The sequence below is a fragment of the Rhea americana genome, unplaced genomic scaffold (assembly GCF_003343005.1).
Source record: "Rhea americana isolate MKP2758 unplaced genomic scaffold, rheAme1 scaffold_432, whole genome shotgun sequence".
Classification (NCBI taxonomy): domain Eukaryota; kingdom Metazoa; phylum Chordata; class Aves; order Rheiformes; family Rheidae; genus Rhea; species Rhea americana.
The window spans coordinates 217,958-234,829 of record NW_028186571.1 but is presented as its reverse complement, the minus strand read 5'-3'; the positions used below and the strand labels follow the sequence as shown (position 1 = coordinate 234,829).

Below are 16,872 nucleotides of genomic sequence, written 5' to 3'. Positions count from 1 at the left end.
CGGATCCGCTTGTGCGAGGAGCCCACCGGCGGTGCGCCCGCGTACGGCTGCGGATCCGCTTGTGCGAGGAGCCCACCGGCGGTGCGCCCGCGTACAACTGCGGATCTGCTTGTGCGAGGAGCCCACCGGCGGTGCGCCCGCGTACAACTGCGGATCCGCTTGTGCGAGGAGCGCACCTTCGCAGCCAGCGTCCGCGCTGCTGACCACGATCAAGTTAGCAAGTGTTCTGGCGATTAACACCAAATGCCCGATTTCTGAGATCACGCCGTCTGCATGTAACTGTATTCCGATCTCAGCGTTTCTGACTAGTTTTAGCAGAGCATTAGCAGTTTCGAAGATTACCAAGTTCCAGAGAGTTTGGTGAAAAGACAAGATTTCCCCGAGAAATCGTCCGAGCACCACCGAAGAGTGCCACGGCCCAGGGGAAGGCTGCAGCCCGCRGACCGGCACTAGCGGAGGCCAGAACACGCACAGCAGATACTTCCATAAATGCTCCCGAAATAAACGCTGGTCAGAGTTTACTAGGGAACATAAATCTACAGAAAACCAGGCATCATTAGCTTTGATGCCCATGAAAACACTGTGATTTAACCTCTGTACTTGTCTGGAGGACYGAGCGCCGTTAAAACGGAGCCGGCTCTGGAATCACGGAGATCAGCGGATGACGACGAGATTTTACAAAGGAAAAAGCTCCAATAGGACGTGCGTATCTTACGTGCCCGTGTTCTTTGCTGGGTAACCCTTCCTTCCAGCTGCACGTGGGTCACAGACTCTGGCAGCGTCGGCGAAAGCCTCAGCTCCGCTGGCGTGGGCGGACCTGAAGCGCCCGCGCGCTGGCAGTGCAGGTCGGGAGAGCAGCTCTCCAGCGAAGGCGCTGAGCTCCAGCGAGCAGCGGCTGCGTAAGCAGTAAATCCCGTCGTTTCAGACGTGCGGCTCGTGGTCTCCAGCCCCGGGCCTCGCGGGCTGGCGTCAGGGCGGCGTGCGCCGCGGCGGCTCCGGGTAGGGACGCCCTCCCGGCCGCGGAAGCTGGCATTTCGTCCCGACTCCGGAGCAGGATGCAGGGTTCCTAGGAGAAGGGACCAAACAAGGGCGTGTTTTAGAGAAATCTTTTCAGGTTTCTCCTCGAAGCTCCTTCCTCCGCCCCTGCCAGTCTTCCCAGCCAGCTGTGGAGCTGCTAAATGCCCAGCAGTTTGCTGAAGAGAGAAAAATCTACTGTTCTCTGCTACATCCCCATCATACAAGCAGATTATTGGTTTTTTCCCAGTGAAATAGTAACAGAATACTAATGATTGATCCAAGTTACCCCTCTAATTTAAGACAGACAACTTCCCCAGCTTTACACCGATAACTTACGCTGTTGGGACTAAAATTTTAGGATCAATTTTTATCGTTACGCAATTCCCGTTTTCCGCAGGACTGTGCCCRTGTTGCTGAGACGACAACCTGAAATGCTGTATTAGGTTGCTGGTTTTTCTTTTTTAAATCCACCTTGCAGGCGTGCCCTCTTCACGGGATTTTAAAGCTGGTCCTCTGAGCAGAGCTCCAGGGCTCGTGTGCCATGTGCTGAGCAGACAACCTCACGGCACTGCGCTCGAGAACTCGTTTATCTTGCTTTGGATATGGCACAGGAACTAAATCTGCCCTCGCCGCACACCGCTGACGTTTACGGGACTGCTCTAATATAACACAAGGGCAGATGCAACTTAAACAGATTAAGGTATTTCAAATCAGAATTTCCAAAAGAATACACTTTAAATAAGGTGCTACTGAAATGCAAGRATCTGGAGAAAGTTGTGGTCCAAACTGGACTTTCTGAAGCTTGGTACTCACTAAGGCTTACGTTTCCAAAGGGATGGAAAACAAGAGGAAATAAAAACACTGAGATAYAGAAAAAGAATTCTACTGATAAWAAACTGCTAGRAAACAGGACAGCAACACCCAAATAYAGAGTTTTAAATTGTTCAAAAAACAAAGTTAAGCCATATGACTTAAGAAATAGAAAAAATTATCTTCTCTGCATAGATACCAGAGCCAACACGTTGAACTGAGCAGTGCTGCACCCACCCCACYGCAAGGCAAAGCTGCCAGCGCTGGGACAAGTGATCAGTTCGGCAGCAAAACAAGGCATCGACCCCCAGACAGACACGCAGGCGCACGCCCCGGCCCCCGGCGAGGGCACCCGCAGCCCCGAGGGATACCGGGGCCACGCATTCCCACCGGGGGCAGGCAGCACACCGAAAATACATCCTTCAAGGACGCTCCCGGGCCCCAAGGGCGCTATTACAGCCCGTATAAGAGATCTTGGAGCACGTTGCTTAAAGAAATAAGTAGGTCAACGCTCACATGTTGGGCAGTCATAGCAAAAAAAAAAGGGGGGGGGGGGGAAGGGATCATAATTGAGCTAAATGATCCCAGCGCAGCCTGCTAGCAAGCAGGAGGGTAAAGCATTCCCGCCGGGTCCCCCGGGGCAGCATCACCCCTGCGCTGAACGTGTGCGGCAGCAAAAATCCCACCTTTCCTCTGCTGGTTCTCCCTGCTTCTCTGGCAGCAAAGCTGCCAGCCACTCGCGCCACGCAGCACCCGAGSTGGAAGCGCTTTCAGAGCAGTTTGACGCGGAGAGCGCAGCGCTGGGGCATGCCCTGTTTTCAGCGGGTGCTGCTAAGCACCTAATTCACTGCCCCAGACCGTGCTGAAAGGGGGTCCCCAGGAAATGAGTGCGCTCGGAGTTTTACAAGTATTTCGAAGATAACGTGGCCTTGGAAAGCAGATAAATATCACAGCAGCTATAATGTAATAAACATATAAGCAGATAATAAAGTAACTCTGGTTAATGATCTTAAGTCCCCTCCCCGAGGACTTGGGGAACGGAGCAGAGTGGGTTCTGCCGTTCCCGCGCCGGCGCGCAGCTAGCCGAGGCCGAGCGGCCTCCTGAAGCAGCGCAGAGCTGCCCAGAACCGCGAACCAAAGGCGCTGCCTTTCCCTTCTTCGAGCATCACAGCCCTCGCTGCCTTTCCCTTCCCGCTTTGTGCCCGGTCAGTTCACAAGCTCTGCGGGCAGGGTACCCGTTCGGGGTGCAGTAACCCCCGCGAGGTGCAGAGCTCTGCGTTTCACAAGCACCGTGCAAGCAAGCCAAAGCTGAACCAGGCTCAGCAGCTGGAATGACGATGTCATTACACAGGCAGTCGCACGGGGACAGCTAAAGGGATCGCTATAGTCTGAAACACTTCTGCTGTCTCGTGAGTGCAGTTCTTCCGTGACCCAAACGTACTGCGTTCTTAACCAAACTCTGCATCAACTRCGAGGTGCGGTAACATTCCCAGGTTCCTGGGAGAGGCGATTAAAGTGCACTGCAAACCCCGCCACAGTTGCTCAGGAGAGSGTGAGAGCTATGACGATGCAGCAGTCACCAAAACGGACAGGCAAACCGCCTGCGAGGSGTCACGAAGCGCGAAGGCCCCGCGCGCCGGGCTGTCCCCTCCCTCCTCCGAGGCTTGCAGCGGTTCTGCGCGGCCGAAGCGGTGCCTGCCGCACTGTCGCTTTAAGCCGGCGTTTGGAGAGCGGCCAGCGAGGAAGAGGGACGCATCCGGTGCAGAGCCGGCACCGGGAGACCTGCGGCCCGCGGCGCACGGCCCGGGCGCTGCGCGGTGCTCGGGGTCCCCGCGACGATGGTTCTCCTCTCCTGTCTCCAGAGATGCATTCAGCTCCTCATCTGGCCTGTATATGTACTTGCCTACATGGGCTTATGGGACTCCTTCTATAAGAGAGTTTTTCCGTACATCATGGCCAGGTTTGCACCGATCTACAACCAGAAGGTCTGCAAGCAGAAGCAAGAGCTGTTCAGCAACTTGAGGAAATTTGCCGGCCCTTCAGGCCAGCTCAGGTTGTTGGAAATAGGCACAGGCACCGGCACCAATTTCCAGTTCTACCCACCAGGCTGCCAGCTTACATGCACCGATCCTAATCCCAATTTCAGGCAGTTCCTCCTCAAGAGCCTCTCGGAGAACCCGCATGTCCAGCTTGAACGCTCGGTGGTTGCTTCTGGGGAGAATCTGCACGAGGTACCGGATGGCGCCGTGGACGTAGTGGTGTGCACCTTAGTGTTGTGCTCTGTAACCAACGTCAGCAAAGTCCTGAAGGAAGTTCTGCGAGTGCTCAGGCTGGTAAGCTGGGGCAGCGCAAGGACGGGAGGGAGGGAACGGYCCTGCTCTCACTTCTAATTTCCTTTTCCCTGCCAAATCCTCTTTCTTTCTCTCTTGTAATCTTGCCTATTAGAGGAAGGCCTGTCAACTCCTTCACTCTTACTGTGCTGTAAATACCTGTAGACCCTTCTGCGATCACAGGAGAGAACATCCATCCTACTAGATCGTGTAACACCCAGATGCAGCAGAATCAAAGCGGTACTCCTGGTCTGCACAGTGTACCACTCACAAGTCATTTCTTTGGTGCTGCTTCACCTGCAGATGGAAGAACCAGTTCATCCTGCCCTACCGCTCCCTCCCCAGCATGTGACTGGGGTGCTGCCAAGCATGCAGAAGGCCTGGAGCACCTGCAAGGCAGCGCTGGTGGCTGGGGCAATGGAGACAGCTGCTCAAACAGGGCACTCTGGCTCCTCTACTTGCAGCTGGGCAGCCTGCAACATCTCCAAGACCAAAATTCTGAGCAGGTCCTGGGGGCTGGGAGGAGCAGGAGGAGAGCAGTACAGAGTAAGGATTACGGCAATAAAATGAGGGAAGTAAGGGGCATGAAGGAAGAAGCAGGCAGGGATGTGAGTTCTAACACAGGTAAAAGAACAATTTCAGTTTATAGTTGCCCTGTGCATTCAGTAGCAACTGCTCTCACCTTTCGACCTGACCCCTGTGACCAAGTATTTTCATTATAATCTAAGGTGATCCTTGTAAAACATCACATTCCCATGTATTTACATACCTCTCTTCCACTATGATACTTTTTTTTTCTTACTAGTTATCTCAAAATAACTGGGGAAGGGTTTAAATTTCACTTAAGGCAAATCATATCTACATAGGCTGGGTTCAATCTATGCAACTGGTCAGAACCTTCCTGTGTAAATAAGATTTCATCCCTGGATGTGGCTTATAACCCACTTCACTCCTCAAGGTTACCTTGTACACTCTTAGAGAGCAAAACTAGGGAAGAGGGAGTAAGATCATACCCAGCRCTCTCCACTAAGAAGAGGAGGGAACTGCCAACTCAGAACCCTTGACTTCTGCGTGTGGACCCACTAGACAGCCTTTACTGTTAGGAAAAGGCTTGCTTACGATACGAGATTTGCCTTTTATCTGTTGTTTATAAACACTGAAAGGCATTAAATTAGACGTGGCAAAAGATGCAGTTAAACATGGACAGGGTTCACAAGACCGACAACGAACAAACTATTACGTGCTGTACATACTAGCTGTAGCCTTGATCTCTCTTCTGGGACATTTGATTTCTGCTTGCTAACAGCTATCTCACAGGCTTTACAAACATTAAGAAATGAACTCTTAATTACTGGTATGTGGTGTAARCAACAAGTTTATTCACACTTTACCGATGAGAAGAACTGAAACACAGGGAAGATAAGTGGCTTCTCCAAGATCATGCAGGGCAGCTGGAGCAGAGATAAATACCCTTGCACCTATCAGAAAATAAGTAATCATCCAGCAAAAAACACTACCTTCTATGCAGATTCAATGGGAGGCAGTTACAGAAACTTCACTACTCAAAACAAACATGAATCCACCATGCACAATCTCTAGGAAAGGARGCCAGTCTCCAGAGGTGAAAAAAAGGCAGCCTGCTTGCTGAAAATTAAATAATAAAGTTCTACACACAGAGGTGCAACCTCCTACGCCCCTTTTATATTTTTTTATGGCATTGTTTTACAGGGTGGAGCGTTTTACTTTTTGGAGCACGTGGCTGCAGATCACTCCAGTTGGACCTACTTCTGGCAAAAGGTGTGTGACCCAGCCTGGAAGTGTTTCGGAGATGGGTGTTCCTTGAGCAGAGAGACACAGAAGGAGCTGGAGAAAACTAACTTCTCGGAGCTGAACTTGAGGCGCATACATGTCGCACCACGCTGGAGTCCCACCAGTCCTCATATCATTGGATATGCAGTAAAATAAATTAGTATTTTTCACTGGATACTAGCCTTACAGTAAACCTATATACAACAGCGAAATATCCAGAATAAAAATGTGAAAAACTTCCTAAGCATCCATAGCTCRTTCAAATTGGGAATCACATTCTTCCATTTGTTAGACAGTTTTTCTGGCTGGAGCTCTTAAATAGAGCTGTGGCACAAGGACCAAGCAAATCAGAAACAAAAACAGAGAATGCATTTCAGTGCAAAGCAAAATCAAGGAAGAATCATTGTCTTAGAGTTGAGAAAGGGGAGAGGAAAGAAAGGGAAGAGAGCTTTGCTATGTTAGCTSTCTGTACTTGTTGGCAAAGACTATTACTCAGCCTTTAAGGTTTCAGATTCAGGACGCATACATAATAGATACAGCATCAGTACAAGCATTTTTCTTTCAGTCTGCCCATTACAAAATACCACTAGGAGCCAGCATTCACTCTCCCATGCCAGTTGAGTCCTCCCTTATTAGACTGTTTATTCAGGGAAGTGCCCATTAGAGCACCAGAGCTTTCACTGGCCATTAGATGCTAGTGCTATCAGTCTAGATTTAACTTACAACCTACAAAGCAAAAAAAGGGAACTTCTCCTCACACTGGCCTTTGCTAAATCAGGTGGCAGAAACCTCATCTCAGCTGTGAAATGGTCTCTCTAAGCTATGCTCCTACAGCTTTTGTCGTGCTCTGCTAAGAAGTGAAACCTATGCTTAAACTCTTCATATTCTACTCTCCCTCCAGTCGTGATTACACCTTTAAGGTATCAAGTCTTTTTAAAAGCCACACATTTCATTAGCAAAGCTTTTCAGTAAAACTCCCCTAAGACACCAAGAGAAGGTGCTGTTATCTTGGCCACTGCTTCATCTTCTTTTTGATTTTCCACAGTAAAGCATCTAATAATTAAAACCTGGTGCAAACGTTATTTAAGAGAAGAACGCACTCAATGCCTGTGTTCTGTGCTCCACACACGTCCAACCGGCTCACACACGAAGTGCATCTGAAGTAATTCCCGCTGTTCAGATGTGTTTCTCTAACGCAGTTACCACATGGTGGAGGTATGAAGGTATCACAACAGCGTTTAGTAATAAAGCAGTCGTATAATGCTGCTGCTGCATGCTGCTATTTTATTTGCTTTCTTACCACTAGAGGGAGGAGGCAGCTCCTTGGACAAGCAGCTACCCATCACCCAACAGAAAAATAAACTTCTCCAGGGCAATTCACAGCAGAACTACTTGAATTAGGGAACTAAAGCCGAAGGGTGCAAACAGCCCCCCCCATCCCTTTACTAGACTCACTCTAGGCAGAGCAATTAAGTGCCAGTGGCTGCTCTACACCRCCACTACTGAACCCTGCGAAAAAACATCTGTGATAGCAAAGTTGAAAAATTTTCACAGCAAATAGATCGTACATTGTCAGCTCAGGCCAATAAAGTTAGCAAAACCAAGCTACCACAGACAGTGAATACTGAATCAATAGACTGTTTTCTCTCTGGTCCATGATTCCCATCAAAGATCTGAATGGTAACTAAGAAAAGCAAGTTCATTCACCGCAAAGGAGCCCACATCCGCATGTAAAAAAATATCTGAGGTGTTCATGAAGTGGCAAGACTGAAAACTGCTGCTGCAGAGAAAGCACCCAGCAGGCAGCTGACTGGCTCATCTAGCTACTTCAGAGACCTAAAACTTGGTGGTAAATAACCCTTAAATACATGCCTTTTAACCAAAAAGTTAATGAAACAAAATTTAATGTCTGTAGCACATCTGGAGTTCAGATTAACTTCCTACCACTCACTGAAGACAAGATACAGTTTCTTTAAGAGATATAAACTGTAATCTGAAACTGCTGAACACCAGATTAAAGTGATTGCTGACATTTTGCCAGCAGTTAAATACAAAAGATGTACTCTCCAGATTATCGAGGTTACTTAATAAACTGGCAGCTCCTTTTCTGGCAGCTCCCTTTYTTTGTGCAAGCTGGGGCATGACGGCAACTGTTTGGTATGCAGTGCTGTTTTTCCCCTCCTCGCCTGTGACTGCACTAGAGAGGAACACAGCAAGCACACAAACCCAGCTCCAAGTTCCCAGTGCGCTAACGCGCCGAGGAACAAGCTCTGTGCTGTACGGATCCTCTGCCTTCACGATGGAAACGACGGAGGCCAGCATTCTGCTCTTCCGCGCCTGCCTCGCGCTGCTTGCCATGCCCATCTACCTGCTATCATTCCTGGGCTTATGGGAGCCTTTCTGTAAGAAAGTATTTTTTCCTTTCATCCTCAAGAAGCTTTCTGCCGTTCACAACAGGAAAACACTGAAGCAGAAACATGAACTATTTCGGAATCTGTCCGAGTTTGCAGGCCCCTCCGGAGAGTTGAAGCTGCTGGAGATTGGGACCGGCTGCGGCGCTAACTTCCAGTTCTACCCACCAGGCTGCAAAGTGACATGCACTGATATAAACCCCCACTTCCAGCAAAGCCTTTCTCAAAGCATGAAAGAGAACCAGCACCTCCACTATGAGCGGTTCTTAGTAGCTGCGGCCGAAGACCTGAGCCAGGTGCCCAGCGGCTCTGTGGACGCAGTTGTTTGCACTTTAGTCCTATGCTCCGTGAAGGACATAAACAGCACCTTGAAAGAAGTATTGCGAGTGCTCAGATCGGTGAGTATTTGAAGAAGAAGTTTTATGTTATTTCTTTTATCATCTGTTCAGAGGCACTGCACCAAAACAAAAATTTGCCTTTGAGCTTACAAGCCAGACCCCGTTTATTTTCAAAATAAAATGAGATTTTCCAACCACCCTGCAATGCTAAATGGTGCAAAACAGTAGCAGCCTACTGGTCAGTCAGTCTTAGTTCAGCCTTAAAAGTAACACAGTAAGTAACTAGAATTGCCATTAATCTTGTAAGTAACTATAGCCTACCATTTAAAGCAGAACTGGCTCCTTTGTTGTTGGCCCTCTCCTTGCACCAGATTTTCTTTTGGGGAGATGGGGGCGGGGGGGGGAGAGATCTTTGAAAGCCTGTGTTTTAAAATAAACTGCTTTAGCTTCTTAGAGGGCCTGATCTACCTGTATGACTAAAGCAATCTAATTCAACGCCTTCATCCCCTGTAGTGTCCCATTCAAGTTAAGGAGAAAAGAAAGCTATTTTTTGCAGTAGGATTTCAGCCTTTAAAATAGTATTTTCAACACAATCCTTTGGGTTGCCAAAAACAACAAGTTCTGGTAGGATTCATACATTTCACCTAGTTTGCTTCGAAAAAATGACATGCCAGCAACTGCAACTGAAACAGAAAGACAAAGAACAAACAACTGCTGTAAGAACGAAGGGATCAGGTAAGTGCACCTTTCATCCCGTCAGAATACGCACTCTGAGTCTCTGCAAGTCTCCTTGTATTAATTCCAACTGACATTACAGAAGTAAAAAGCTGTCAGGAATGGGGTAGAAAAAGACACCGTCGAAGTGAGCAAACTGAGTTTCCCATGCATTGAATTGCTTTTGCAAACAGGTGGGTCGGGGGGGAAGTGTCTGCTGTGCGCACATTTCTCCTGCGATATTCTGAGATGATTTTGCTTCCCCAGGGCGGTGCTTTCTACTTCTTAGAGCACGTGGCTGCCGATCGCTCCAGCTGGAGGTATTTTTGGCAGCAGATCTGCTATCCAACTTGGAAACTCGTGTTTGATGGGTGCTGCCTAACAAGAGAGATATGGAAAAACCTAGAACAGGCCAACTTCTCCGAATTGAAATTACAACACATCACCGTTCCTCTACCTTGGCCACTTATTAAGGCTCATATCATTGGACATGCTGTSAAGTAATTCATATTGCATGTGTATTAAACCATTAGACCGATTGCAGTGTGCTRGTTGTGTTTCGCAAACGCTAGGAAACAGTCCCAGGTACGCGGCGGTTTGAGGAAGGCCTCACTGTTGCATCGCTGCTGCCAGCCCAAGCTCCTGCCCTTCTGGATCTCATCCAGACTCACTTAGTTTCAAAACMAAGCAAATATGCTAGTGCAGCAGCAAGAGCAAGCAAAAAAAAAATCTTTATTCAGGGGAGCTTCTGCTTAGCTGGCCAACGACTCCTCCAGATGCTCCTGGGCCAGTTCTCGCTGTCGGAAAGCGGGCAGAGCCAGGCACGGCGAGGCAGCCGAGGAGCCAGCCCTACCTCTGGGCTCCAGCCCAAGCTGCCGCCTCGACCGCACACTTCCCGCCTCGCTGTTCCAGCCCATTGCCCTCTTTCAGCGCTCCGTTATCGCAGCTTGCTGGCGAGCGGTACAAAACGGGCAGGTGGCCGTGAACCCCTCAGCGGTAACCGCCGCTTAGCCGCAAGCCTCGGCGGGCGGCCACGCCRGACAGGTGCCCTGGCTCCTTGGATAGCGCTTATCCCAAGGCCCGCAGCCACCCACCGTGCTGTAACTGCTTGTAACRCTGTCAGCTGCTGTGACATTAAAGGACTTAAGTCTCTCGTAGTGCTTGATACGACACACGCAATGGCTGAGGCAGAGCCCGGGGCAGCGGCCATCATGTCACCGCCGTCCCCTCTCCTCCCCTCCCCCCCGCGCGGCCGTTGGCGCGTCACGTGCGCCGCCTCAGGGCCGCGGCCGCCATTTTGTCCCGTCGACAGAGGATGCGGCCGAGGCTGCCCGTCGCCTCGCTGCTGCTGCCGCTCCTCGCGGGCGCCGTGCCTGATGTCCCGGAGCCCTGGATATCCGCTGAAGGTACCGCGGCCCTACGCGGGCGCTGCGGCAGAGCGGCGGGCGTCGAAACAGCGGCCGCGGGCAGCTTCGAGCGGTTGGGAGCGGCGGAACTACAGTTCCCGTGAGCCCCCGCGCGGCGGGAGGCGGCGCGGCCGCCTCAGCCCCGCGGCGGCCGCGGCGGCAGGGAGGGAGGAGGGAGGGAGCCGGGCCCGTTTGGCGCACGGCTTCACCCCGCGGTTACCCGCAAACACGCGGGGAAGGGTTTCTGTCCACGCTTAAGGGGGATCAATACCAAAAACGCAGCAGCGATGGGAAGCCGCTCCCGCAAAGGTCTGCACGGCTGTAGGCAAAATAACCTTACAGCGTGAGGAAAAATATCCAGGGGATCTCTAGAATCAGGGCTCCACCGCGAACATCCACATAAATTAAATAAATGGAAACCACAGTATTTGCCAAAAAACGCCGCTGCCAGCCTGCTAAAGCCATGTTGGCACGACRTAAGCGCTTCTGCTCCCTTTTGCACAGAGTGTGGCGAACGGCCGCTCGTGGAGGYGCTCTCCGGGCCTCGGATCGTGGGCGGACACGACAGTCAAGTGGGAGCCTGGCCGTGGTTAGTGAGCCTCCAGATCCACCAAGTTGGTGTACAATTCAAGCACGTGTGTGGTGGAGCCTTAGTTAACAAGAATTCAGTGCTTTCAGCTGCCCACTGTGCTGCACAGAGGAAGTATGTAATTTCATCTAAAAGTTCTTTCGGTTGAGTGTGAGAAGGGGCACGGAGRGGAGAAGCATCACCTTTGAGTCACAGCTGAATTTGCACTGGTTGTATCCTTCAGGAAAAAAACAGAAATCAGTAGGACTGAGCTCTGATAACGCGAACAGAACTATGCACTTCCTGTTTACCAGTACTCCTGGTGGGTGGTAGCTGCGGAGCGAAACCCATCCCTTCGCCCTGCCGAGCTGCAGCAGCTGTGCTTGCTGACCGCTGCGGTCCCGGCAAGCTCGGTGTGGGATGCAAAGTTACACCTTAAAAACCCAGAAATTTTGGAAACATGCTTCTGGTTTGGCCCAGAACAACCTTTGCTACTTTTGCTGAAGGCTGGGTTGTTCTCATGTCTATGCAATATTTTTGTTAGGTTGGGGGTTTCSTTTTTTTTAAAACACTAATTTCCAATTTTCTCAACAGATTTTTCTAAACTAGTRAAGCTCACTGCAAAAAGAAAATGTTGTAATATCTAATGAGAAAAATTGCCTCTTTTTTTTCATTTTTTTTTTTTTTAGTTTTAACACTACTACCATTTTTCCCTGCTTAGCAGAACCAACARTTTGGCACTTCAGTACCTTTTCTTTGACAATGTGGTAATAATAACAACATACCTCAGAAGATGCTTCTTCATTGTACTTGGAGCAATTTTGCTGCATTTCAGATATTTGTTGTTTCCTTTACTGTAGCCTTTAAAATAGCTGCAGARTTTGCACATTTGTTCATGCAAGTTAATATTGATTGCATTATCWTTGTTGACATAACCTTGACATGGGGGTAATGGAATTGCCACAGTCTCTTTAAATTTTTAATCTCTGAAATTTTAATCTTAACTACTTTAACCAATTTTAACTTTAACCACCTATCAGAAGTTTGTTAGATCAGCTCTTTATTTCTTTAGTSCACTTTAACAACATCAATTGATAGTGGCATTTTATTGCAAATAATCAATTTAGTTTTTATCTTATACTCTGAAGAATTTTGGATATTAATCTGAGTTTTATAGCTTGCCCCTTTCTTCATTACAGGCCAAATTCAATTACCGTTTAATACCATTTTTTTTTTCCTATGGACTTGAACAGAAACTAGGTCTGAATGACTCTGATCCTATTCCTAAATTTAACATTAAGTTGATACTAATATTTGTAACTTCTAGTTACTGGATTTTCTGAATCTAGGCACAAGCACTGTCTTTACAAGCACCATGGGTACAAGCCTACCACCTTTTTGTAAAAGAAATCCATGTGTTTATCTTCTTCAACTCAATACCTCCTGGGTGGCCTCTGCTGGGACAACAGTGGAAAGCAAAATCTGAATATCAGCTTAAATCATTAATCTGAATTTGCTTTAAAAGATATAATCAGCATTAGGCAAACTTGAGTGTTAAATACAGCCAAAACTGTCATTAGCCAGATTTGCTCCAAAAACTATTTATTACAGAATTTTCAAGGTATATTCTCAAAGGTGCTTAAGCCAACAGCAAAGCAATAAGTTTAAAAAATGCCATCAAGAAATGCATTTACTATAAGATAACTAAAAAATACATGAATTCTCTTTTAGGGACCCATATTTCTGGAGAGCTGTGATAGGCGTGCATAACCTTCGGAAACATGATAAGCATACAACAAAAATAAATATTAGAAACATCACTGTCCATCCAGAATTCAAGAAAGAAACATTTGAAAATGATATTGCGTTATTTAAACTTGATTCCTCTGTACGCTACAATGACTATATTCAGCCTATCTGCTTACCTTCCGCACACCTTTACCTATATATTGACAACGAAACAGACTGCTTTATAAGTGGTTGGGGACGTATAGCTGAGAAAGGTAAAAATTTACTTGCTTGCCAGACCAAGTTACAAACTAAGTAGCTGATCGCAAGTTTCAGTCCCTCAGGCTCACTGGCATCACTGAATCAGCTTGGGTGATAGTCTCCTCACAAAACATCATTAAATCCTTCTGCAGTTGAAAATCTGCTCTCTGTGATTTTTCTATTTAAAGAAGATTTGGCCTACAAAGATGTAATCCAAAGACATAATTTGATTTTTAGCGTTTCTTCCAAGGATAACATGAAAAAAAGGAAAATAAACTAGCCCGACTTTCAGATTCTTGGTAGTTACTCAGTGTTGGCTGCCAGAAGTAGCTTTTATTGAGAAACAAAATTTCTGATGCAATGTGTTGTGAGCAGAGGGCTCCCAGTGTGTTTTGGGAATGGCTGCGCCCCCTCAAATTCTGTCTTCAATCACAATAGTCACAGACTTGATAGGCTGTAACTTAATGGTGTGCAGCATTTTTGAGTGGAGATTTAAAAGGCAGCCAGGGACCATACAAACTTGTTTGAGAAGCCACTATTGACATTTGGAACACAGCTAGTGACCAGTGTTGTTATCATTAATGTTCCTTCAGAGCAAGAAGGGCAAAAACTACAGCAGTCCCAAATCTGCAAATACTTAACTGACTTAAGCTTAAATCCACTAGAAGCAGGCACAGTCTCTGTATTAAGTACATATCTAAGCATGTACAGAATTATGCTTAAAGTACCAAAACAGGAAAAGAGAACACAGTAAGAATTGCCACATACAACAGCAGAGATATTTTAATGTGTACTGTTTTCCATTGCAGGTAAAACCTCAGCTGTATTAAAAGAAGCACGAGTGGAAATCATTCCTTCTGATGTCTGTAATGCTTTTGATTCTTACGGAGGACTGGTGCATAGCAACATGATTTGTGCTGGCTATGAATCTGGAGGCACCGATAGCTGTCAGGTAAGAACAAACATCGCGTCCAACCTGCCACCATGGAAACCACTAAGCCAAATTCTCACGGGCATAACGATGACCAACATTTGTAGCATAATTAATTAAAACAGTACAAACAATAAACAAAACAGATACCAAATTGAAAAAAAAAAAGTAGAGGTAAGATGGWGATTCCAAAGAAAAAGTGTATCTCAAACACACAAAAAGCTCAGCCATACTTGGTAGGAGGCAAAAWTAAGCTAACAGGAGTGAAAGGAGAAATAACCCAAACAGAGCACACAGATATTGCCGTATACAACACTTCTCACAAAGATTTCAGTAAAATGCACACTATACAAACATACATATTTATAYACACACACACATCTACACATCATTGTACATACGCAGTTTATGTGAAGCACACACTTCAAATGTTTTTATGCTTTTGAAAGAGGACAGCAGCATTGGAAASTGATTAGGTTCAGTGGCAAGATTGTGAATTAAATGCTGAGCAATCAGTATCTCTTTCGCAGAAAAGAGAATTTTTCAGTCAAAAGCACTAGTATACAACGTTGGACACCAGTGGCGATACGGAGATATTTAGTGCAGAAGATATTTATAATTAAAAAATGCAGTGTWTTCGTAAGTACTTAGTCTGATAGGACTTCCTGCTTTCCTCAGCACGCTTCCTCTAAGTGACTTGSCAAAGATTCAGGGCTGTTTATTCATTACCAGGTTTCTTGGTTCTTACAGTTATGTATTGTTTGGACAGTGTAATTTGAACCCTCATATTAACTGATGACTAAGAAAGTTTAGGGAGACAAATCTTATAATGAAAAGCTGAAAAAAAGAGTCAACTTCAGATAAAGGCACTGAAACAATCAYGTCAGTATAGTATTCTGGTCAAGGTAATGTCACCCAGAGTAATTTATTTTGGTTTGTCCATGAATTTTGGATACAGGAGACTTTTAGTTGATTAAGAAAAGGGGATACCTTATTGACCTAATGCTGCACTGCTTCTTAGAAGGAAAAATGTTACTACTGCTTTTTTTTAAATGTTATTAACAGGGAGACAGCGGTGGACCATTAACGTGCTATTTCCCTAGTACCAGCAAGTACTACCTAATAGGGATTACCAGCTTTGGAATTGGCTGTGGCCGACCAAAATTTCCTGGGATCTATGTCCGTTTCTCTCCATACAGAAGATGGGTAGTATCTGAACTTCTGTTGAGTAACAGGGCTGTGACTCCCATGAGCATTTYGCTTGTGATCTTTCTGACTGTGAGATGTATAGTGCTCGCATAGGCCATTGCATCATCACAGTGAAGGTTTGGGCTGTTAAAACTTTGAAAAGAAAGCTAACTCATGTTTTGTAAGACTAAATCTCAGGGTAGAAGGACAAATGCTCTTTTTTTTTTTTTTTTAGAAAGCATGTTTTTATCCAATCTCTGTATGTATAGATATAAAACTTTTTAATAAAGCAGTATTATTTTTGGAGTTACATTATTTCTTGTAAATAAATGAACTAAAGCAAGGGGCACACAATGAAAGCATATACAACCATTTGCTATTAGTGTAAGGTTTCAAACTGTGGTAAAACACCATCTTTGGGGGAGCATGAAATGGATGAATTCATTATGTCTAAAAAATATTAAAGTATACATCACCATGATTATTTGTTATGAGAATATTAATTCTCTGTTTGTTGGAAGAAAGCTGATACTTTACAATTTAACCTGGTCATACAGTGCACATAGTATTCTAGCTTAAAGGAGCACTGCAGTGTATATTGTTGCTCTGAACTGTAAAATCTTAGCATTCTTGCAAGAAAGTGTTTTCATCCAGATAAATACAGAATTTATTTTCTTGTAAAAAGCCACTCTGATGGGCATGTCTCCACATACAGTAAACATAATTTTAGACTGATGAAATCAATCCTATAAGCATGAAATACAGCTAATTAAAACCACCTACCAGTCCTTCCAAGTACATCTCCTAAAAGTTGGGAATTTTGTTACCTCAGTTTTGTCTTTTGCCTTTGAGATCCGTGCTAACAGTAGAGGAAATGATAACAACCTTGACTCTAATAATGAAATTCAATATAGAAATGTTAACCAACTGAAGATATTTTTTCCTCCCCTCTTCCTATACTTTTCCAGCTATCAGAAGCTTGGGTATTACTTAATACCACGTGTTTGGTGATGGAAGGGATACTCCCTCTGCTGGATGAATACAAACAGAGCACAGAACGTTTTCAGTTAACAGTGGCTCAGCTTAAACAGAWCTAGAAAGGACAAAAAAAATCCGTAAGACAAAAGGTATTGTCCAGTAATTAGTTTTAGTGATGACTAAATTCTAGRCATAAATAACTTAGCAATCTGCTTGCATGCTGAAAGAACACACCAAGGAAAGGATMTCTGGATGCTGTTTCTTACGACTGTTTAAGTATTTATTCCTGGCCAGTACAAAAGACTTGCTACTAGAAAATGCAGACATTTAGTCTGAACCACTGCAACAGTATGTTAACTAAAAATAAATTGATCAATAAATAA

At 46.1% G+C, this 16,872-nt stretch overlaps 3 protein-coding genes across 3 annotated transcripts; all 3 read left to right on the top strand.

Annotated features, from left to right (window-relative positions):
* The first annotated feature begins 126 nt into the window (after nucleotides 1-126).
* LOC146589800 (thiol S-methyltransferase TMT1A-like) lies at nucleotides 127-6,187 on the top strand. The gene is made up of 2 exons (XM_085315647.1): nucleotides 127-4,160; nucleotides 5,886-6,187. The coding sequence occupies exons 1-2, from the start codon at nucleotides 3,666-3,668 to the stop codon at nucleotides 6,120-6,122; spliced, it is 732 nt and encodes a 243-aa protein (XP_085171773.1). The 5' UTR covers nucleotides 127-3,665; the 3' UTR covers nucleotides 6,123-6,187.
* Nucleotides 6,188-8,151: 1,964 nt separating this feature from the next.
* On the top strand, nucleotides 8,152-9,968 carry LOC146589799 (thiol S-methyltransferase TMT1A-like). Its single transcript, XM_085315646.1, has 2 exons — nucleotides 8,152-8,775; nucleotides 9,697-9,968. Exons 1-2 carry the CDS (start codon nucleotides 8,266-8,268, stop codon nucleotides 9,931-9,933), a joined length of 747 nt encoding a protein of 248 aa, XP_085171772.1. The 5' UTR covers nucleotides 8,152-8,265; the 3' UTR covers nucleotides 9,934-9,968.
* Nucleotides 9,969-10,727: 759 nt separating this feature from the next.
* TMPRSS12 (transmembrane serine protease 12) lies at nucleotides 10,728-16,079 on the top strand. Its single transcript, XM_085315645.1, has 5 exons — nucleotides 10,728-10,835; nucleotides 11,340-11,538; nucleotides 13,135-13,406; nucleotides 14,202-14,344; nucleotides 15,389-16,079. Exons 1-5 carry the CDS (start codon nucleotides 10,745-10,747, stop codon nucleotides 15,623-15,625), a joined length of 942 nt encoding a protein of 313 aa, XP_085171771.1. The 5' UTR covers nucleotides 10,728-10,744; the 3' UTR covers nucleotides 15,626-16,079.
* The last annotated feature ends 793 nt before the right edge of the window (nucleotides 16,080-16,872 follow it).

Excerpts from the sequence above, each read along its gene's own strand:
- LOC146589800 (XM_085315647.1), top strand. The coding sequence starts at position 3,666 with ATGGTTCTCCTCTCCTGTCTCCAGAGATGCATTCAGCTCCTCATCTGG. Across the intron at positions 4,161-5,885 it reads TTCTGCGAGTGCTCAGGCTG|GGTGGAGCGTTTTACTTTTT; the intron begins GTAAGCTGGGGC and ends ATTGTTTTACAG.